The sequence below is a fragment of the Salvia hispanica genome, chromosome 4 (genome assembly GCF_029641045.1).
Source record: "Salvia hispanica isolate PSC_SH4W2 chromosome 4, Shi_PSC_v1, whole genome shotgun sequence".
NCBI lineage: Eukaryota > Viridiplantae > Streptophyta > Magnoliopsida > Lamiales > Lamiaceae > Salvia > Salvia hispanica.
Genome location: NC_142695.1, coordinates 2900682 through 2924372, shown reverse-complemented (window position 1 = coordinate 2924372; position 23691 = coordinate 2900682). Strand labels below are relative to the sequence as shown.

General features: G+C 36.1%; 3 protein-coding genes across 3 annotated transcripts; 2 read left to right on the top strand and 1 right to left on the bottom strand.

Moving 5' to 3' along the window:
- Positions 1-3672: 3672 nt before the first annotated feature.
- On the top strand, positions 3673-12867 carry LOC125196200 (putative late blight resistance protein homolog R1B-17). The gene is made up of 4 exons (XM_048094617.2): positions 3673-4130; positions 4937-4984; positions 10193-12444; positions 12544-12867. Exons 1-4 carry the CDS (start codon positions 3678-3680, stop codon positions 12563-12565), a joined length of 2775 nt encoding a protein of 924 aa, XP_047950574.2. The 5' UTR covers positions 3673-3677; the 3' UTR covers positions 12566-12867.
- Positions 12868-14354: 1487 nt separating this feature from the next.
- LOC125196640 (putative polygalacturonase) lies at positions 14355-18813 on the bottom strand. Its single transcript, XM_048095236.2, has 5 exons — positions 18066-18813; positions 17226-17346; positions 15925-16173; positions 15241-15394; positions 14355-15105 (listed from the first exon to the last, which is right to left on the bottom strand). The coding sequence occupies exons 1-5, from the start codon at positions 18534-18536 to the stop codon at positions 14580-14582; spliced, it is 1521 nt and encodes a 506-aa protein (XP_047951193.2). The 5' UTR covers positions 18537-18813; the 3' UTR covers positions 14355-14579.
- A 3101-nt stretch (positions 18814-21914) lies between these two features.
- Positions 21915-23450, top strand: LOC125191930 (LURP-one-like protein (DUF567)). Its single transcript, XM_048089365.2, has 3 exons — positions 21915-22165; positions 22382-22624; positions 22979-23450. The coding sequence occupies exons 1-3, from the start codon at positions 21932-21934 to the stop codon at positions 23120-23122; spliced, it is 621 nt and encodes a 206-aa protein (XP_047945322.2). The 5' UTR covers positions 21915-21931; the 3' UTR covers positions 23123-23450.
- The last annotated feature ends 241 nt before the right edge of the window (positions 23451-23691 follow it).

Below are 23691 nucleotides of genomic sequence, written 5' to 3'. Positions count from 1 at the left end.
TTATGGAAAGTTTGTTTAAGTTGATCAAGTAGTTTAGTTTAGTTGTTAAGTTCAGTCTGTTTTCCATGTCCAGTAGTTAAAACTTAACCCACCCCCTAGAAAGCATGGCAGCAGCCAAGCCCTAAGCCGTGTCATGCAAACAACCTTCACAATGCCTCATTTCTATAAGATCGATCCTTACTTCCCTATACTAATCAAATAGTATTAGTGGGTTAAGGTTTTTGAAAGCCCGCATTCTTCACTAACTATCTTTCTCACTCGAGTCGAAGTCACTCAGCTTGATCAGCCTGGGCTTGTATCGGATCCACTCACTTGCATTTCCGTAGGTAACAGACAGAAATAGGCTGGTCTGATCAAGTCGACTACCTAACTTGAGCAGCTCACAACGATACATACACGCTTTAAAAAGAAGAAAAGAGAACACAGAATCAGGCGGGTTATCATGCACCAAACTCCTAGATCTGGTATATTACTCCCTCCGTCCTACAAAAGATGTCACACTTTCCTTTTTAGTTTGTTCCACAAAAGATGTCACATTTCATTTTTGGAAAAAGTTCTCACTCACATGAATATAAAAATTATATTTTCTCTCTCCATTTAACATATAAAACAAACCTCCTAAAATCTAGTGTTGTCCCACAAGGGTGACATCTTTTGTGGGACGAGGAAGTACAATTCTATTTTTTGTTACACTTTAAAAGTACAACATTTGTTGTGATGGGAGGGTTTTTTATATTAATTCAATTAGTTAAGGAAGAGTCTTCTGACTCTCTATACACCAAGAGGGCTTCAATTCCAAAATACTCCCTCGGTTTCGGAAGACTAAAAAATTTTAGTTGGACGTAAATTTTAACGTAAACTTTAAAAAGTATGAAAGTGATCGAAGTACTTGAATATAGAGAAAATAATTTCCTAAATTATTGATTTCTTACTTTTCAGGATGAACTAATAATAAAAGAGATGAAGTACTTGAATATAAAGTAGTCACGCTTTCTTGGTATGATGCAATTTAATTATTTTTATACTTTCATTTCATTCATTTACTTAGTTTTTGCTTAGGAATCACAATTCCATTTCTCATGAATAGGGGTGGGTCGATACGATATATCGTATCGAAAACGTTGTATCGTGTATCGTATCGAAAATATCAATATGAAATAATTTCATATCGTTAACGTATCGAAAGTTTCGATATATCGAATTTCGATATAAAAAAAATTCATATCGTTATCGTGTCGATATTTCGATATATCGTACCGAAATTCGATATATCGTTAAATATCGATATATATCGTATTTTCGATATAAAACGATATATCGCGATATAAGGAAATTCATATCGTTATCGTATCGAAAACTTACGATACGATATTGTATCGTATCGAAAATTACGATATATCGAAAATTCGATAATTTTTCGATATTTTTCAATACGATACGAGCGATATATCATTTTTTCGGTATTTTTCCCCAATCCTACTCATGATAATAGTCATTCCTTCCATTTATCTAAGAAATGATCATTCCATTATTACATTACAATCCATTTCATTTTCATTTACTCTTACCTTATATACTAACAAAATTTTATACTTCCTCCATCCACCAAATATTGTCTACATTCTCATTTTATTTTCAGCTTTTGTTTTGTTAATCATCTTAAGTCATTTAATAATTAATTTTATATTAGTATAATAAGAAAAGTGTAGTAAAAGAATTAAATAAAATTGTACTCCACTTAACTAATTGTCGTTTGAGGAAGATTCACTCCCATCATTTTTATATACACCATTAGGTGAATGTTACCGAGTTAGGAGAAAGTGAATTCTTCTTATTAAAAAAAAAAGCAAAATGAAAAATATTTTATGGGCGAATCGAAATAGAATAGAGTAGTATTTAGTAAACAAAGAGGAGTACTGCATACAAGATAACTATTTATATTAGTATTCTCTTCGTCCCATAAAAGATGTCACATTTTTCTTTTTAATTTTTCCAACTAAAAAAAATTCTCTCACACAATAATATAAATATTATATTTTTCTTTCACCTAGCACACAAAATAAAACCTTCTAATATCTCGTGTGTCCCACAAATGTGACATCCATTATGGGACGGAGGGAGTACTTTATTTTAGTGAGACAATTAAAAAATGAATACGCTATCACTTTTAAATAGGATAAAGAGATTATTTGCTTTATAAGTAAAAAAAGTACTCTATCCGTTCCATAGTAGTGGAGTCATTTTACTATTTTCGTATGTTCCATATTAATAGAGTCATTTCTCTTTTAATAAAGTCAACACATTTCTTCTCTTACTCTACTTTACTCTCTTATTTTATTCTCTCTTCATTTTTTTACCTTTTTTATTTCATACTTTATTATTCATTTACTTAACTCATTCAACACAATTTTTCTTAAATCGCGGTCGAAAAGATACTATTCAATACTATAATCTCGCGTCGCACGTGAGGAATACCAAGAGTGTCCACAGTGGTGCCGCCTTGGCGGTTGCGGCAACGGCGGACGGGCCATGGAGGACCATTGCTGGAAACGTCGTGCCGCGGCGGGGAAGGGGCGGAGCCGCAAACGGCAGGGCCGACAATTTTTGATAGACACGATAACACGACAAGGACCCGCACGAAATTAACACGACACGAACACGCACGTTCAGGATTTGGGTCCTTATAGGGTCGACCCAAGAACACGAAGATAACGGGTTGAGTCGGGTCGTGTTTGGGTCGGGTTTGGGTTACACGTTAAGAAAAATAATAATTATTTTTATTAATTAAAAAATTAATAAACTTTAATTTTTAGTTATTTTTGTTGATTAAAATATTACACTTTAATTTTAATTAATTAAAAATATATTATACTTTAATTTTAATTAATTAAAAAATATTATACTTTAATTTTATTAATTAAAAATTATTAATTAATTATTTTATGAATTTTAAGAAAATATTATGCTTAGATTTTATTAAAAGTTAATTTTTTTTATTATTTAATTTTATTATATAGATTTAATATTACTACTATAATTTAATTTTATTATTTTGATTAAGAAAATAATTATTTTAATTTGGTAATTTTTTATTTTATCGTGTAATATCATGTTTAAATCGTTTAATAACATCATGTTTTTGTCGTTATCGTGTCGTGTCAAGCTAATTTACTATCATTAATAGAGAGTTGACTTTTTTTAGGTACACGATAACACGCACGAACCCGACACGAACCCGTTGGGTCGGGACACGATAAGAACCCGATGATTTCGGGTTGGGTTGGGTTGGGACACGATTGGGTTAGGTCGATAATGGGTTGACACGATAACGTCCCAACACGCACGATTTGACAACCCTAGCAAACACGACGTGGAAGGGGTGGGGGGGCTACCGCCGCGGTGGACCCGGAGATGTAATTTTTTTTTTTTTGAATTTATTTCTATAAAATATCTATTCCCAATTAATTATTTTCACTCCATTCCATTTTATTTATTTTTGTCCAATTAATTTTGTCTAGTCCAATTAAAATATACCAACAATTAATAAAATAATATGATTTGTGTTTGTGTCGTGGACTGGATAAGTTTTTTTGGCTCTAGAGTTAAAGCATCCACATTGATAACAAGGATCCCATCTTGTTCATAAAGTAACCATCTCTCTCTCTCATTCATGAGAGATGAGTGCAGAGGCTGAAAGTGTGACTTTCCTACTGGAATTGTTAAAGGAGGAGTGGAAGAGTTACAGGAATCTGAAACGTGGGGCAAAAAATGAGTTCAAGAATCTCAAATCAGAGCTTGCTGGGTTAGAGGAATTCCTTCAGCGGGAGCAGAGAGGAAACCTCCTACTGGAGAATAAGATCCGAAATCTTTATTATGAAGTGGAAGACGCCATCGAGCTTTGGTTGACCAAGAAAGATGTTGCAAAGAACAAGGGTCCGCTTAACCGAATGAAGGGTGCTTTTAGCACCGAAATAGAACGAAAGATGAAGCTCCTTAGGAAAGAAATAGCACCAATTTTAGATGAAATCAAAAAGGAGAACATTGAAAGAAAACAAACACAACAACCAACTGTGAAACGGATCGAGCATGAGAGCGGTGATACCCCCAGCACCAGCTCGCAAGGGAATACGGTAAATGATACCCTTGTTTTTAACAAATTCTTTTTGTTCCAATTAGGTTGATTTTTCTCGTTTTTCCTTTCCCCCCTTATTTTGCCTGGGAGTGTAAGAGATAATGCCGTTAACATGTTGAGCTTGTAGTTCAATTTATATTTTTGCTTATTTTTTAATATAAATAACTATTTTTTCAGATTTTCTTGATTGGTTAAATTTTGTTTGGCGAGTTTCCAGAAGTAGTTCTTTCATAATCTTAATCATAATTCACAAAATTCTTTCTTTATTGTTTAAAGTTTAGACTGCTTTGTCTCATAAATATAATAGACTACTTTTGTCGTTTTGGATTGTCTCATAAAATTAAATTATTTCTATTTTTAGAAAAAAATAATTCTCTAGTGAGATGCACTCATTCTCCGCTATCACGTACTTTAATCACTTTGTTTTCTATCTCTTTTTTACTATATCAATTATTTATTAAAATTCATGTCATTTCAAATATAGTACTCTCTCTATTTATAATAGATGTCACACTTTTCTTTTTTGGAAAATGTTTTCTCTCACATCTATATATAAAAATATATTTTCTCTTTGCATTTAACATACAGAAAAACAACATCCCTTAAAAATCATGTGCATCATCAAGTATGACATCTATTATGAAACGGATAAGTATTTTTTATGAGATAAAAGGAGTACTAGTTATAAAGGTGATTATATTGTATAAGTGGTTTACTGAACCTATATTAAATCCAGATCCCTACAGTTAAGATTTGCTTACTAGATTGAATTTATTGTAACCAATTATCAAAATTGGGATCCAGGCTCATGAAGAAAAGCAAGGCATTGGAGCTGTCGACATATTGGGAATGGTGAGGCATCTTCCCTCTCTACTTTCTCCTTTTTATTTATACTTTCTCAAAACTATGCAATTTGATTTAGCGTAAGCGTCAAAACTGGTCCTGAACATATGCCATTTTATGATTTTGGTCTTATACTTTATCTTTTGAATTTTTGCATCCTAAACATTTCAACTCGGATCACAATTGATCCTATACTAACAATTCCATCAATTTTTAAACGGTTTTAACCTGATTTTGACTAATTTTGATGGTTTTAACAGTCTCATTCGGGTTAAAACCATTTAAAAATTGATGGAATTGTTAGTGTAGGACCAATTATGATCCGAATTGAAATATTCAGGATGCAAAAATTCAAAAGATAAAGTATAGAACCAAAATCATAAAACGAGCATATGTTCAGGACCAGTTTTAACATTTACTCTTTTATTTATAATCATATATTAACGTGAAACTTGAAAAAAAAATTAATTTGATAAACATTTTTGAAATAGATTTTGAATGATCGGTTAAGATTATGTGAAGTTATTATGGAATAGATTTTACTCTTTCCAGTCCAAACTTGTGAATTACTACCTCCGTCCACGAAAATTTGTCCCATTTTTTCATTTCCGTTGGTCCCCCAAAATTTGTCCCATTTCACTTTTACCATTTTTGGTAGTGGACCTCATATTTCACTAACTCCTCATTCCTACTCACATTTCCATTACATTTCTTAAAACTCGTGCCCGGTCAAACTGGGACGAATTTTCGTGGACGGAGGTAGTAACTCTTAGGCAATCATTCATAAGTCATAACCAAGAAAAATGTGTAATTAAACGAAACACAATAACACATTGGAATTACGTGGTTCGACAACATATATCCACGGGCAAAATAACGATACTTTCTTTATTGATTTGATGCATATGACAAGGCGGGTCAATGCTTATGAACAAGCTCACAATATGAATTAAAGATCTCTCAACACACAAGAATAATAGAACATACAAACCCGCAATAGAAGGCTATCTTCTTTCCCCTATGCTTTCATACTTAAGCATAATTCCTATGTCATTGGAACTCTTCCAAAACCTAAGGATGCACTTCAGGGCCAGCCAATGCTCTATTCCTGGAAATAACGTGTAACTGCTAGCTATACTGATTGCATGAGCAATATGTCTGGTCTTAAACATCACACTGTTAACAATATTAGCATAGGGATTTGCCTCATCTCATTCATGATTCATCTCTAGACAATTTCTTGGACACTGATCTTTAGATAATTTGAACTGTTGAGAAATAGAAGTTGAAGCACTCTTACTTTTGTGTTCTCCGTGTTTCTCACTATATCAATGCCCAATATCCTTTTAGAAAGTCCCAGATCCTTCATTTCAAAACCTTCCTTTAGAAGCTTAACAATCTCTAATTTTTCCCTGTCTGGTCCAACAAGAAATATATCATCCACATATAAATGAAGGTATGCTACAGCCACTCCATCCTTATTCTTGAAGTATCATTGTTGTCGTAATTGAATTTCTCAAAACCTATTTTCTCCATTTGCTCATCAAACTTTTTATGTCACTGTTTAGTAAATTGCTTTAATTATAGAGACTTTTCTTCAATAAGGAAACTATCTTTCCTGCCATCCATAGAGAAGCCTTAAGGTTGGTTCCATATGTATGGTCTCCTCTAAATATCATTGTTGAAAAGCAGTTTTCATATCAAACTATTCTAACTCCCAATCATTTGGTGCAACTGCTGTAAGTAGTACTCTGATAGAAGTGTGCTTCACAACGGGTGAGAACACTTAATTATGATCAACTCCCTCTTTGTGTGTGAAACTCTGGGCTACAAGTCATGCTTTGAATCTGATGTGATTTTCACCTCTTGTCTTCTTGAAAATCTTTTTACAACATATGGTTTTCAGTCTAATTGGTTTCTTGACAAATATCCAAGTCCCATTTTTCAGAAGAGACTATCTCTTCTATCATAGCTTTCATCCAATGCTTGTTTTCCCTGGTTGCTTGATGTCATAGCTTCCGTAAAACTTGAAGACTTTGAGTACTCAATATTTTCAGCAACATATAGAGCATACAAAAAAAAAAAAAAAAAACTCAGCATCACTATACCTTGAAGATGGTCTTACACTTCTTTTGACTTTATCCCTGGATAGCATGTAATCACTCAAATCATTCTGATCACTCCTTGTTCAAGAAACATTATCTGTTACATCTTCATCAAGCATAATTTCTGCTTCTATGTACAGAGCCATCATTAACTCTAATCTCCACCTCCACCTCCACCTAAACCAATTTCTTTGGTTCTCTTCCACTTTATTTCAATTTTCCTTAATGGGCACATATGAAAACTGCACCTTGAATACATAATCCAAGGGATTTCTTCATGACATTCCATGACATTCCATATGTGCGAGATTTATATTTTTCTACAAAATCAGTGGTGCTCTTAACACCCTCTTGCCCAGCCTACTTTCTCTTTCCGGAAGAACATTTTTTCTTTTAATGGACATGCTTCTTGCAATAATGGCAGGATCTGGTTCCCTATCTCTATCTTGATTTGGTTTTTAAGACTGATGTTGCTTAGATCCCCCAAACTTCCTCTTGAATGGCTGCTTGCCTTTAGCAATTTTTATATTCAAACTTCATGAGCCCTGCTTATTGAGCTCCTTGCACTTGAGATCAGACTACACTTATTTTGTTGTTATAGAAGATTCCCTTCCATAAAGCATCTAGGCAATGCATTCAGCAAGATGATTGCCTTATCCTCATAATCCAATTTGTCAATGTTTCCAAGTCATCAATCACCTTGTTGGACAAATCAAGTGCTCTTCAATCTGATAGGATTAATCGCCCTATCAATACGAATGAAGAGCACTCGAAAATTTGTAGGAATGATGTAGAAAATATTTGTCCTAGTTGAAGTTAATAGGGTTTGTACAAGAATGAGAAAACGTTATATCATAGTAATTCGCAGTGACCCGATCTAATGGAATTCTATAATTTATAAAATTCCTCGAAGAAAACCTGAGAAGATTGACATAATTCTAATCTAATACTCCATTCGTCCATGAAAATTTGTCTCATTTTTCCATTTTCATTCGTCCCACAAAATTTGACTCATTTCACATTTTACCATTTTTGATAGTGGTCTTTACTAACTTATTTCTACTCACATTTTATTATAAAAGTAGGACCCACATTCCACTAACTTTTTCAACTCATTTTTCATTACATTTCTTAAAACTCGTGCCGGATCAACGGGGGACAATATTTTGGGGACGAAGGGAGTAATATTTAAATTATCCTAAAATTAAGGAATACTCCCTCCGTCCCCAAAGAATATGCACTTTGGGGTCGGCACGAGTTTTAATGCAAAATTGGTAAAGTAAGAAAGAGGTTGAGAGAAAAAGTAATAAAAGTATTGTTAGTGGGGAATGAGTCTCACCTCATTAGAGAAAAGAGAGATTTTAAAATTGGAAAGAGCATATTCTTGTGCGACGGATTAAAAAGTAAACAATGCATATTCTTGTGGGACAGAGGGAGTATGATAAAGGAAACAAAATCATCGCCATCCTCTAGCATGAGCTGTAATCGCGATACCTCGTTGGTTTGGTAATCTTCCTTTTTGGTCTCTTCTTCCTTCCCTGTATATGGGGATGGGAAAATGGTTGGGGGTCGTTGTAGCATTCAGTGCTTGATAATCGACTCAAAAACGAAACGTCACATCTTTCTTTCAAACTAGCAACACTAGGGACGAGAAAAGGCTAGTGTTATGTTGTATCATGTCATGCTCCATCATATCTTTAATTTGTCTCTCAACTTCAGCCTTTTGGAAATATGAGTTTCGGTAGGGTCGCATGTTGACCGGTTTAACCGAAATGGGGATGTGAATGTTGTGGTCTCATTGCGTAGACGATGGAAGACCCGTAGGAATCTCGAAGACCGATCGGATTGACTCTATTACAGTGAAGATGCGCTCATCCGTCAGTTGCTACAGCTTCTCCCTAACATGCACCTGGCCATTTCAAGTATGGTTCTGTTCATTCTTTGTGCCACTCCATTTTGTTGTGGATTAGCTGGCACGGTTCAGTGTGTTCTTATTCCTTTCCCTTTGCAAAAATTCTCCAATTCAGTAGTGAGATACCCCAGCCCATTTTCTATTCTCAAATACTTCAAAGAAGTCCCCTTCTCAGTTTCAACATCGCTACACCATTGCTTAAGGTGTGTGAAAGCGTCTGACTTCTCTTTAAGTACATAGACCCACAATTTTCTAGAATAATCATCTCTAATGGATATGAAGTGCCTGCCACCTCCCATTGTTGAAGGCTTAGCTGGCCCCGGAGATCAGAATGAGCATAGTCCAGTGGTGTAGTGTTGCCCTTTTCCATATGGTAGCATTTTGCTCTTGCCCAAAATACATTCCTCATAAGCATGCAACTTCTCTTGCTTATATGTGACACTGATCAAACCCTTTTTTATCAGTTCTCTCATGCCATTCTCACCCAAATGGCCAAGTCTGACATGCCATTCTCATTTTCATTCCAGTCCCACCTTATTCCATTCCATCATACCAAGAAGCCCATAAGAGCAAAGCTTACAAGTGATGCTGCGAGCTCCTCTATTTGAGAGCACGCTCATCACACTGCTAACTTCACACTCAAGAATCATCTATGATCTCACGTACACATGCAACTCTGTTTGAGTAAATTATATAAGCATCTGGATCGAACTCATGCATTGTAACCTTTCTAACACCAATCCTTGTAAATTTCAAAAACCGGCCATTTCAAATTGGAACTGCCGGTTTCGGGCCCAAAACTAGAACTGTCTCCTCTCTTGTCGAGTCGAATTCATTTCCACCCCTCTTGGGACTGGAAATGGGACAACTAAGAGGGGAGCCATATAGCTCCTATGTAGGGCATAATGTATCATATTTTACGTAAAAATTTGCAAATTTATTTTAGTTTTCAGTTTAATTTCTGCCTTTGACTGCAAGTGCAAAAGGAAATGCACATAAGACCTGACTTCTTTCATCCACAAAGATATTGGTGGTGAGACCTGGCGATTCTCTACATTAGTTTAAGACAAAGATGGTAGTGTATCTATTTTGGTACACATCCATTTATATTTTTTAAAAGCCAATTTGTGTGTGCACAAATTCATGTTTAAAATAATAAAATGCTTGCAACCTGATGAACTTCCTCTATTCCCTTAACAGGATCCGTTCGGGGACTTTGGGCAATCTTCATGGGAACCGTCAGACTTGGACACTAACCTTGTAAGTTTTCAAGAGGAAGACTCAATTATTAACAAGCTATTGGATCCAAGTGATAAACTTGAAGTTATCAGCATCACGGGTATGCCTGGTATAGGGAAGACAACACTTGCTCGGAAGATTTATAAGCATAAATTGGTTGTTACTAGATTCAAACTCCGCTTCTGGATTCACGTTTCTGAAAATTTCAATTTAGTGGAGGCACTTCGTTACATCATGAATAAAATAATTGTCAAAGCCACGGATCTCAAACACGAGGGTGTCTTGAAGAACTTAGTTAAAGGGAGTTTGAAAGAGAAAGAGTTCTTGCTAGTTGTTGACAGCGTATGGAGTAAAGAAGATTGGGCTAGAATAAAAGCATTTTTGCCTGAGGACAAGGGCAAAGTCTTATTAACCACTCGTGATAAGGGCGTTGCGTCAGATGCTAATATTTGCAGAGAGCCTTACCATCTAGTTGGTTTAAGCAAAAAGGCAAGTTTTGAACTTCTGATATTACAGATTTTCGACAAAGTTGAATATTGCGATAAAGAATTGATAAAGGTCGGGAATGATATAGCTAAAAGATGTGATGGAATGCCATTGGTAATTAAGCTGATTGGAGGATTCCTTAAGCGTATTGTTGCAAAGATCAAGCCAGTCACTGCGATTGAAGATGAATGGTTAAAAGTATTAACCACAGTGAATGAGATTCTAAATCAAGATCCAGAGAAATCGATCTCGGATTTGTTAGATATGAGTTACAAGAGACTGGATCGTGATCAGAGGACTTGTTTTCTTTATTCAGGGTTGTTTCCTGAAAATCATGAGATCTCAGTTTCAACATTGACACAATTATGGATTGCAGAAGGATTCATAAAATGGAGGGAAGGGGACAATGAGAGCTTAGAAGAAAAGGCAGATAAGATTCTGAATATTCTTATACAAATGAACTTGTTAACGGTGACAAAGAAAGATCTTGAACAAGTTAAGACATGCTTGGCTCATGACATGATACGTGAGTTTTGTAGAAATAAAGCCAAGGAGGAAAATTTGTTCCAAGTGATAAACGGATCAATCGGAGGAGGACCTGATCCTCCAAATGCTAAACCACCAGAGTTTCGTCGTCTTTGTTTCAACTCTGATCCCACAGAGTTTCTTACTAATTGCCCTAAAGATCTGACTGCAAAGCGTGTCCGCTCGCTTCTATGTTTCTATAAGGAATCTATCCAGCAGACTGTGACTTTTCCAGAAGTCTGCTATTATCTTAGGGTTTTGAACTGCAGGTCCACCAAATTCCTAAGTTTTCCGGCGGTTAAAAAACTTATCCTTTTGAAGCACATTACTCTCTCTATTGAAAATCTCCCAGTGCTTCCTAAATATATCTCCCATTTGGTCAACCTACAAACGCTGATAGTTGACACAAAACTACAAGTCATTACTATCCAATCAAACATTTCCAAGATGATCCGTTTGAGGCGTTTCAAAACAAAAGCAGCAATTTTCTTAGATGACAGAAAGTGGAAAGCTAAAGCATGTCACAAATTGCAAACATTCAGCAGATTGTCACCGGAATCGTGCAAGCAAGTTCTGGCTAAAAGGGCCCCACATCTCAAAGCACTGGGGGTTCGTGGGAAATTAACTAATCTTGCTGATGTCATGTTCTTGAAAGATTTCAGAAAGCTGGAAAAGTTGAAGCTGATGAATGATCTAGATGATCAATCAAAACCTTCACCGTTCCTTGTTGAGCTGAATCTATTTTGCCCACCGAATCTCACTAGTCTCACCTTAGTGAAGACAGGCACAGACCTGAAATGGGATGTTCATATGCACTTGTTGGCAAAGATGGAGAAACTGAGAATCCTCAAGTTGAAAGATAATGCATTCACTGGAGAGGAATGGATTGCTGATGAGGCTGATATATTTCCTTCCCTCGAGTTCTTGCTCATCGAGAAATCTGGGTTGGTTAAGTGGATTGCCTCCGAGTCTAATTTTCCAAAACTCAGGTCACTTGTGATCAAGGATTGTAAAGAACTGTCAAAAATCCCAGAGAGCCCCGGTGAACATCTTGAGAGTTTGGAGATCAACCTGGTCAAGAAATCTATTGTTGAGTCTGCCAAGAGAATTGAGACAATACAAACCAGACGGAATCAAAACCGCACGAGGGAGATTCCATTCAAGCTCACCACTGGCGCTCGATGTGATCTACGTCTTATCAGGTAAGACACTTATTTAATTACTTTTAGTTAGTATCCTAACTTATTTGTGTATATATATGAAACACACTACCAAGAAATCCTTAACACTGATCTATGCAGTGAAACAATCAATCCAAGATGATGAGCCATAGTGCTATGTTCAAAGGCCTGATATCAAGTCTTCTGCTTGCTGCATATCGTTTGTCTTGTTTCTACCATCGTATCTGTTGTGTTCAAAAGGGACTCCTGTGCTTTGTGTCGTCTCTGTGATAACCTTGGTTTTACATTGTAATCTGTGTGATGGATTTATATTAATAATCTTGGAGTGTTTACATTGTAATCTGTGTGATGGATAACCTTGGTTTTTTACATTGTAAGCTTGTTTTTTTCTAATTGTATTGTACACTTTTGATGGATGGATAAATTAACATATTTGGGCGTCCATTAATTATAATAGTGATTAGTGAGTTTTACTTTTTAGGTTAAATAGCATGTTATAGCATCACGTATTATTATAATTATTTTAGGATTTTGTTACATTATTGATCTGTTGTCATACTTAGTACTCCCTCTATCCATGAAAATTTATCACTTATTTCTATTTTTGCATGTTCCTAAAAATTTGTCATCTTTTACTTTTATTATTTTTGGTAGTGGATCACACATTCGACTAATTCATTTTCACTCACATTTTATTATAAAACTAAGTATATAAAAGTAGGACTCATATATCACTAAACTTTTCAACTTACTAATTGCTAACATTTATTAAAATCTGAATGGTGTGTTAGTATGCCTTGAATCAGTATAGTTTGCCGCTAGCCGAACGTCGTCTATGTACCTATTTATATAGAAGTAGGACGCATAATTCGGTAATTTGAAAACACACTGAATAATATCTGTTCTCTGTTCCTGCCCGTTGATGTAGTCAACGCAACGTTGGTGAACCACGTAAATTCTGTGTCTCTTTACGTTTCTGTTTGTCTTGATTACATAATTACTCTATTTTGTCACAACCTGGTTAGACATGCCCACGGTTCGTAAACCGGCGGTTACGGTTCGGAACCGCCGGTTCCGGTTTCGGGAAATGTGGAACCGAAACCGAACCGTGAGGTTATTTCACGCTTCCGGTTTCGGTTCGAAAACCGGCGGTTCCGGTTCCGGTTTGGAACCGCCGATTTTCTGATGATTTTTTACGGTTTTTCACGGTTTCGAACCGCCGGTTTTCGGCAGTTTTTCGCGGTTCCGGCTCGGTTTCACATTTTTCCGACGGTTTTTCACGGTTCGGGTTTGGAACCGTCCGAAACCGACAGTTCCGGTACGGTTTCGGTTCGTAAAATTTGAAACCGAAACCGGCCCACGGTTCAAAATATGGTGGTTCCGGTTCAAGAAAAAAGTCACGGTTCTGGTTCGGAACCAGAACCGACGGTTACGGTTTCGCGGTTAACCGCCGGAACCGAAAACCTTGGGCATCTCTAAACCTGGTGACAAAATATTAGGGACGAATGGAGTAATATTTAAAGTGTCACACTCTATGATAAGGCCATTTCCACTTATGGGCATGGATTGTTTTTTCTTCTTCATTTTTCTTGGATGGACGGACATGGATAAAAGCACCATCTAATTTCTGTTTGGTAGCTGAGCATTAAGGGGTTATTAATTAATACATTTATTAAAATTAAGTGCCTATGCAATGTTCTAAAACACAATCAGAAGTACAGAATAAACGACGGGCAAATAAACAAATGCGGTTTTAAAAAGCATTTCAATCATTTAAATAACATCATGCATTGATCCCTATAAGAAGGTAATATAATCGACTTTGCATACTTACAAATTCTGAAAAATCACAGAACTAGATTAGTTTTTAGAATTAATAGAGTAATCTAGGGTCAATTAAATCTCAGACAATCTTAGCATAAATTACTATATGTGACAAAATGTAACTTGTGTATATATGCTGTAATGTGTGAATGTATATACAAAGTCAAAAAACAATCACTACAAAACAACAGTCTGAAGGGGAAGAAGCTACTCACTGATCATACTCACCACACTGCCTCACCCTTGTTTCCGGCCCCTCGGTCGATGTCCGACAAGACGACGTTGGTCAGGAAAATGGGCCCCCCGCGACGAAGAAAATGGCAGTGACCGGTTCAAATATCATAATCTATGTCAGAGCTGTTCTGGGAGGTCGACCGCCGGACCAAATTCCCCGCCTCATCGTACAAGTCGAGGTTCTCGCAGGGAGCTGGAAAAATGGTCCCCACGACGCGGCCTTCGACGAAAGCGCACTGGAATACGTGTTTCTTCTTTTTGGCGACGCCGACCGACATGTCCTGGAAGAATACGTTCTTCACGGGGATCTCCGCGGTCCCTTGGATGCGGACCGGGACTCGGACGGATTCGCCATGTATGGAGGTGTAACTTATGTCTTCTAGCACCGGGAAAGCCTTGGGGTCGTACCCCATGTCTGGATGCTCGTTGTAGTCCGTCTTGATCACGATTCCCACTCGGCACGTGTCAAATGTCAGGTTCCTGTAAGTTATGCCTCGGACGTACCCTCCTCTTCCTGGGGCCGTCTTGATGCGGACAGCTCGCCTTGATTTCCATATGTAGATGTTCTCTATGGTGATATTCGATACGCCACCGGACATCTCACTGCCTATAGATATACCCGCGCTGCCATTCAAAAAAAAATCGGGTTTCATTTTACGCAGAACAAAAATTTTATGGTGTTCATCCAAAGTTCAAAATATAACGCGATGGTTATTAGTCTTCGCAGGAATATATGGACTAGGGGCACGTAAGCCTCACCTGACATTAGAGCGAACAACGAGGTTCCTGATGAGTATATTCTTTGATGGTCGCCCGTAACGAATCCCGTATTGATCCCATCCGCTCTTTATGGCGATAGCATCGTCTCCAACACTTATGTAACAGTCCTCAATCACCATATCTTCACATGAATCTGTTTGTCTCAATATCATCATTAGCTTCATTCAGAAAAACAGATACAAAGAACGAAAAAGCAACTCGGCTCTCAGCATTTTAAAACAGCACGAAGATATGAAGTTGTTAGGTTCTCCCAGTGACATATACCTCAGCTAAAAAACTTTACTATGCTAACTATAGCTAAATCTTATCAACAATCTTTTTGATGAAACAGACATTAAAAGTAATTATGCTTTTCATCTTTAGCACAAACATGAATGATATCCCATACCATACGAACTTGTTCGAGGATTCTATAGAAACATTCTTCAGTCCAATACGCCCAATCAGATGCAAAATTACAAAACAAACTTTTTGAGCTTGTGAGTTTGTGACTGATCCACTAGCAAGTGAAACATCCCAACTTTCCTCAGTTGCAGATAAACCCAATTGTTTAGCTACAAAAAACCATAATAACTGCACAAGTATCTAATTGTACAATGGATAACAAGTATGTGCAACAATAATCTTTACAATCCAATCAACAGATGTAAAAGAGAAACTCACCAGGATCAATGCCATCAGTATTTGGAGCTTGAAAAACTGGAGCAAGGATGGTTAAATTCTTTATCGTCACATTCTTGCAGTCATATGGATGAAGGGTCCAGAAAGGAGAGTCGCGTAATGTTATGTTAGATATCAAAATGTTGCTAGACCACATAATCTGCACAAGTGGTCCCCTTGTGTGATTTAGAAGCTTCTGTTTATATTTTCTCCACCATGCTTGTCCCTGGCCGTTGATGGTGCCATTATGCCCTGTTATGAGGAAGACTCATATGTATTCAGACCAAAGTGTTCATTTACAAATGAAATGTGTATCAGGCACAGCATAGTTTTAGGGCTAACTATGAAGAACATGAACTTAGAATCGAACTTGTGGACTTTGAAGTTATTTGAGCTTCAACATTCTGGGAAAAAATTACTGACTCGGACCCTGAAACTTGTATATAAAATTTTCCCCTGTGTTATCAGTCTCCTTGTACATCTACTTTGATGTATTAAGCACATTTTGACACACAGACCATGTACTAATTTTCATTTTATGAAGTGATTAACTAAGTATAGACGTCTAGGTTTTGACAGGATTTATTAACCAATTTTTGTGAGCTGAAACAAGGAAAGGATAATATTCATGTAATTGCCTTTTATGCACAACCACAGTGACACATGCAGCTGAGACAGTTGTGGCATGTGTGATTGGTATACATAAATTCATGCACGTGTCTTAGATAAAATCAAAATTACTAAGTTAAAATGTACTCCTACTTGACAGCATAAATAGGTTGAAAAATAATTATTTTCCATATTGAGGCATGATAAGATTGCATCATAACAATATGAACTGTGGGTGGTTGAGAAGCATATCTCTGTGGAATTCAATGAATCAAGTACGAGTGCTTGGATAACAAGTAAAGGCAACAACAGAAGCCCTGGATTTAAACTTAACTTTCAAGAGCTTATTGACCCAAAGCCTTTCAAACTGAAAATTATAAAAAAAGAAGTAAAAAGTAAAAGTGACGATGTGGCTAAGATATTTCAGCCACTTCCAGCCCACTAATCTCCATTTCTTAATTCTGGAAATCATTCAACAGATGCCTCACCCATTTATATGCTCCAGTCATGTTTGGCACCATGAGGCCAGACTTATTTGATAAAGTTTACTTAGTTTCCACGCAATCTAGGTTCTACTCTCATCTCTAAAATCAATATCAACTCTCACAACAAAAGATATCCGACATGATGAAACAACAATGCTACAGTTATTACCAACAACTATATTAGCACACCCACACACCTCCAATGCTAACCTGTAATTGTAACGTCTTTGAGGTGCTGGCCATGGATTAGACTTCCATATCTTGGTCCCGGATGCTCTCTGCCATATCCATAAGAAGGCAATGGAGGCATAAGAGGCCAATATTTTTCGTCCTTCATAAAATGCAATAAGATCAATTATCAGTGTAAGAACTACTGAGATATAAATGGCTCTTCAACTTGTTAAGATACATTAAGAAAAAAATAACGGAGGCGTACAAAATATGCCAGATCGAAATTGGTAATAGGAGGATCATTGGAAACAGATAGTAGTACTAAATTTGGCATATATGGAGTATCGAAAAAACATACAAAGCACCCTACTTAGTATATTGATCCGTCATATTCATTTATGGAGAGTCACGAGTGCGCAGAGTCATTCAAGGAACTCATTCCATATTGGACTGAATATGTGTGTATGCCCAATACCTCTAGATAACGGTTTAGCATATTTCGGCTTCCATGTATAGAGCCTTCTTATGCTCGTCCAGTGAAGATCGGTAAGTGATTTAAATTAGCAAATGCATATATTTCCTTAATTCAGTCATATGCTAAATCCACACAAATATCCATCTAGCTAATAAATCTAGAGATGCGCCAGCTCGAAACATTTCATTTAGTTCTTAAAAAAACTAATGGATTCTTCAGATCTTCATAATCAAGTAACAAATTCAGCTCACTACCAAAATGAGCCTATGAAAAAAATCAATTCTTTGCCACTCATAAACGCAGACCTAGAAAATCCAAACCCTAAAAAAGGAACAAATTGCATCTAAATTTCAAAACAGAAACAGAAAACAGCAAAATCCCCAAAATTCAAATCAACCACTCACATCAATGCCGAGTATAACAGCACCCTCAGCAAGGAACAAAGTCATATGACTAGTCAGATTAAACGGCGCCGTCAGCCAATTTCCGGGCGGCACATTCAGCTGGCCGCCGCCCTTCCCCCCCAGCTTCGAAATCGCCCTCACCGCCTTCTCAAACGCAGCCGTATTCAGCGTCACCCCGTCGCCCACCCCTCCGAAATCGGTCAAATTGAACGCCACCGGCCGCAGCCTCGGCAGCTGCCGCAGCTGGAACGCCGGCGCGAAGAGGGAGAATCCGCCGGAGCCGGCGGCGCCGCGCTGCCAGTAGACGACGGTGACGAGGGAGGCGAGGCAGAGGGCGGCGAGGAAGGTCTTGTGGGTGGAGAGGAAGAAGGCGCAGGCCGATGGGATCCAGCGGCGGTGGTGGTGGTGATTGGGGTCCGATCTCCGCCAGAGGGGCGGCGGGCTGGAGGTGGGGGTGAGCGTCTCCACCATCTAATCGTCGAATTGATTGGATTTGGTGGGTTCTGAGAGGATTTGGGGGCGCATGAATTGGGGAGATGGGTTTTTGAATAATTTGATTGGGATTGGAAAAGGGGGAAAATGGGAATTGGAGGGTGGGAGGTGAGGATCAAGGAGCTGTGATGAGTGTGGGATTTGGGAATTGATTGAGACAGTGAAGTGAATTCAAAGGGAAGTGAGATTCAGACGCAGTTTTCCGATGGGATTTGGAGAAGATGAATCATTTTATTTTGTTATCTTAAAAATTGAATCTTGATTTTTTTTTTTTTCTATATAACTCTGAATAAACAAATGAATAATAAAATGGACTTAAATTTTTATGTGAGATTAGTAATCTTGATAGTGTTAGTGTTTGATATTTTATGATTAAATAAAACAATATGATAGTGTTAATGTGAATTAAATAAGTGTGATTCTCACATGTTCAAACATAAAGTTTGTAATAATTATTTTTTGTATTATGATGAATAAGCTATCTACCTAAAGAGTAGTTCCTATAATAGGCAATGGACATTGTTGATGTGGGCTCATAGTTACATGGGCTATGGCTCCAACATAATTAAACCTTGAAATTTTTAGTATTTAAATTCCTCCTTAAATATTTGAAAAATGTGAATTTTACTAAAATTAAAAAATTATTGAAATTCCTTTGTAATTAAGGGTTGGGTATCTCCAACAATGAGTAATTGTGTGATTGGAAACTTGGATGAATTAATGAAGTTGAGAACTCTAATAATCAACAAGCCGTCATTATTAAAGATTCTCAACTTCATTTACTCTTCTAATAGTCCTTAGAAAAAGAAACAAAGAAGTATGAGAGAAATTGGAGAAAAAATGGAATAATAACATGAATAAAGCATGGAAGGTGAACTATTTATGGATAAAAATTACAAAAGGGTTGTTGATTCGATGGAAAAGTAGGTGGGAAATTTTTTATACTAATTCAATTTTCATACTTAATAAAAATGAATGAATTTATCTTGCACGAGCATTCTTGGAGTACGTAGCACATGCCAATTAGATTAGCTGAGAAAAGCGTTTAGTATGCGCCGAGTGACGTGCTTGTAAGGACACGCCACTCGCGCATGTATTTGCATTAAAGCATTGGTTGCTGCTATTAATTTGAACACAAATATGTATGTTGATTAAGGTTTTTGAACTTTGAAGTCAACCCTTAATTATCCTTTAGAAAATGAAAATAGTTGTTGAAGAGTTGGAGCATTGTAATGTGCCACCGCCCAAGGAAGATGTCTAACTATTTGAGGGTACAAAATCAAGATCAATTTGGTTAGTGGAAATAGGTAGAGAGTAACAGTCAATTGATTAAATTAGTTTGGGCTGGTCATATGTCTAATTATATGATAATTAATCTTTAAATTAAGATTAGTACTTTTATGTATCACGGATATCATGTTTCTACTCGATGAAGAAAGGGAGTAGTTAAATTTGAGTAACTTTTCAACAATGCAATCACATCAATGTAATGGTGAATGCAGTAATTTTATACATTTAGTGCAATATTTTATAGACATAATAAAATATACTCTTATTTTTTTTATATTTGATCAAAGTTGTGTTACTAATTTTATGTGAGGACTATTTATGAGAAGTCATTCAAAAAAGTCTATGTTAACATTTGTTTTTTTATGTGTTTAATTTAATTCTAATACTTTTAAAACACTATTAATGAGATTAAAAACTATAATATTCAATTTCTCCATTCTCTATAATTTTAAAATATGAATAAAAAATGAATCAAGCTTTGATTTTACTAACAACCCAAACAAACAATACCAATACAAACAAAATAAATTAAATCTGTTCACGAATGATGTTCGTATAAGATATGTAACATAAAATTTATCCATGAACATATTAGTATGCCACACATCAATGAGACGTCATTTCTAATTAAATTAATCTAAAGAATGCTAAGTGAATTAATGTATAAATCATAAAGTAATTTATCCAACATATACACACGTAATTCTATTTACGATTAGTATATATCATCGTAAATTAGCATCACTTTATGACTTCATTTCAATATTAAGGAAATATTCACTTCATAGTTAAAGCACATCTAATTAACACTTTTCCATCGATAATTACGTGCTTACTATTCTTTGAAAATGATTGATCATATCTAAAGCATTCACATCTTGCTAATGCATACAAGCTATAATAAATAATCGGTCATGGTACACCTCTCGATTTGAAATATCAATGAAAATCGTTTCGAAAAACAGTATTCTTTCCGTGTTTCACTTCACAAATACACGTCTGCAAAGTCATCAATGCTCACCTTTTATTTGTACTTGGATAAATATCACAAGACCATGTCACGTTTAGATAAAGCTAAATAGCTAATTATCTTTACTTACTTTCAATAAATTAGTCAAAATCGTTAACATGAATATTAATCCCCCGTAATTACAATTAAGGGTTAATTAAAAATTATTTTCCTTTAAACTCATGAAAAATATATAGGTCATTGTTCTTGTATCCATTGGACCTTAATTTTATTGTATAACAACTCACATCGTTTCAAAAATTCTATTATTCACCAAATTTATTAATATAACATTTTATTATTTTAAGTTCTTCATTAGGCTCAAAATTAATTAGTTTAGCCACATTTCACACACACTTCTACGCCAATATACATTCATGTTGCTAAAATTTTACACATGTACGTGAACTCTACATCGTAATTGCTCCGAAAAAATCATTGTAGGACAATTGCAAGTTTCTAAAATGTGCAAAACATACCAAAATTTGACCAAACTTCGTGATTTTTACTAGTCATCTACGAAAACCGTAGTCGAGGAAGGTATATTTTAATCAAGATTAAGAAATTTAATTAGCTTCTAGCAATTAAAGACCAAAAATCATTCAAACGATTCCCTAAACATTAGGCAGCCAGTTTTCAAATAAAGGAGACGTGAAACTTTAGAAAAATCAACACACTAAAAAGGCAATATTATAAAACACTTCACTTCGATTCCAAATACCAAAATCTTGACAAAATTAGCAAAAATAATAGATCTTATAGTATGTGTCGTGTCGTATGATTATAATCATCTTTATCATTTCAAATTAAATATTTAATTAATGTTTATGCAGTCTCCTAAGTGAAATTTGAGACCATAATTCATTAATTCTACGTATTTTAGCAACGCAATTTAATTTTATTTCCACACTAAAACGAGATTCGTTTGCTGCACAAATAGTCAAAAAGGATAATTGCCAAACTTCTTCGAATATAGATTATATATATACTCAATAATTTGAACATTGCTTTTGAAACAATTCACTCTCTCTATAAATTGGAATATTGAGTTGAAATTTTGGAATAAATCCAATCAATGGCTACAAAATCAAGTGTCCTACCAATTGTGAGCAAAGTCTACTGTGCACCGTCGGAGGTGATCCTCGCCGTGAGGCGGCGGCCGAACGTGGCCAACGGGGGCGGCTTCGTGGTGGCGGATGCGGCCCAACGGGTCTTGTTTCGCGTCGACGGCTGCGGAGTTATTGGCAAAAAGGATGAACTCATTCTCAAAGATGGAGATGGAAATGCTTTGCTACTCATCCGGCGTAAGGTAATTATTTCGACTCGGGACGTTTTCAGGATGCCGCTAATTGCCAACGAGTGACAAGCGCTTTTCCCTGTGCGGATCCTGTCGCGTCTTGCTTTTACTTTTAGTGCTATATCGGGAGTTGCTACACGCATAGGTTGACATGAAACAGATAGTGGATTTGTTTCAGTCTTTTGTTGAATTTTGATGAATTGACGTTAAGATGTATTGTGATTGAAGGGAGGGACAATTGAGGCACTAAGCCTAACTAGGAAATGGAAAGGGTTCGTCTACGACTTCGTTGGGTCCGAAAAACTCGTCTTCACTTTAAAGGAACCAAACTCGTGTTTCTTGACCCAAAATGTGTTCCGGATATCTGTCGAATCCAAGGAGCTTTGCAGCCACGGCAGCTTTGAAGTCCATGGCGACTTTCCCGCCCGGGCTTGCACCATTGTTAGCCCCATGGGAGATGTCGTAGCACTGGTAATGAACCAATCAACATTATACCGTTACTTTCAGAACAAATCAAAACTTCATGATTTTAGTAGCAATTACCCATACTAAAAAATGAACGATTAGTGGGGACTTAAGCCCCTACTAAGCTATTTTTCTACTTTATAAAATCATCGAATTTATGATATTTTGTGTGAACCATTTGCAAAGCCTTTATTATCTCAACAAAATTCACAAAGTTTCAAACTCAAAATTTATATTAATAGTACTGTAACCATTGTCAAAATAAATTTATGCGTCTGACCCTGCTTCTGCCCTGTTGCATATAAGAATGTGCAATGTACGATTTTGGGTTGTGACAAAAAAATTATTTTATTATTGCAGATTGGTGTAAATAAGGAGATGCAACGATTGATGAGGACAAGAGATATGTATCATGTGGAAATAAAGGCTGGTTTCGATCAAGCTTTTGTTTTTGGAGTGATTGCTGTTCTTGACTACATATATGATGGATCTACAAGATGTTGACCATTTTATTACAATTTTATTTAAATAATTCTTGTTAATCAATCTGTTTTTATTTCTCCTTTTGGAATATTAGTCAATCAACGTTTCGAAAGGGAAAAAAATTGTTTGAGATTCGTTTGTGTTTATGTTTCGTTATTTTATTTCATCAGTACACATGTCGAACATATCGATATTGGTGAATGATTGGATATGCACTATGCGTTTGTAGAGCTAAGTATGTTAGCTACGTAACACAAGTACATGATGTGTACGTTTCATATTTGTCTTAGTCAATGACTCAAGAAGGATTGGAAATTCAGCAACTATTGAATAAAGGAGATTCTTGTATGATTGTATCAAAAGTGATTGGTTCATTATATATATATATATTGAATAAAGGGGATTCTTGTATCAAAAGTGATTGGTTCATTATATAAATATATTATAGTAGTACATATCTTGAACATACTACAATTTTATCATGACTCGCACCCATGTTTTCCATATTTTCCATGTGCTAAAAAAGTGCTAAGTTTCAAGATGGATATTTATTTTGTTACATGCATGTAGACAAGGGAGATAAAATTAGT

Coding starts and splice junctions, on each gene's coding strand:
- LOC125191930 (XM_048089365.2), top strand. CDS start 21,932: ATGGCTACAAAATCAAGTGTCCTACCAATTGTGAGCAAAGTCTACTGT. Junction 22,166..22,381: donor TGCTACTCATCCGGCGTAAG/GTAATTATTTCG, acceptor TTGTGATTGAAG/GGAGGGACAATTGAGGCACT. Junction 22,625..22,978: donor TGGGAGATGTCGTAGCACTG/GTAATGAACCAA, acceptor TTATTATTGCAG/ATTGGTGTAAATAAGGAGAT.
- LOC125196200 (XM_048094617.2), top strand. CDS start 3,678: ATGAGTGCAGAGGCTGAAAGTGTGACTTTCCTACTGGAATTGTTAAAG. Junction 4,985..10,192: donor CTGTCGACATATTGGGAATG/GTGAGGCATCTT, acceptor TTCCCTTAACAG/GATCCGTTCGGGGACTTTGG. Junction 12,445..12,543: donor TGTGATCTACGTCTTATCAG/GTAAGACACTTA, acceptor TGATCTATGCAG/TGAAACAATCAATCCAAGAT.
- LOC125196640 (XM_048095236.2), bottom strand. CDS start 18,536: ATGGTGGAGACGCTCACCCCCACCTCCAGCCCGCCGCCCCTCTGGCGG. Junction 16,174..17,225: donor CAAAGACGTTACAATTACAG/GTTAGCATTGGA, acceptor TCCTCATAACAG/GGCATAATGGCACCATCAAC. Junction 15,395..15,924: donor TACTGATGGCATTGATCCTG/GTGAGTTTCTCT, acceptor TGAGACAAACAG/ATTCATGTGAAGATATGGTG.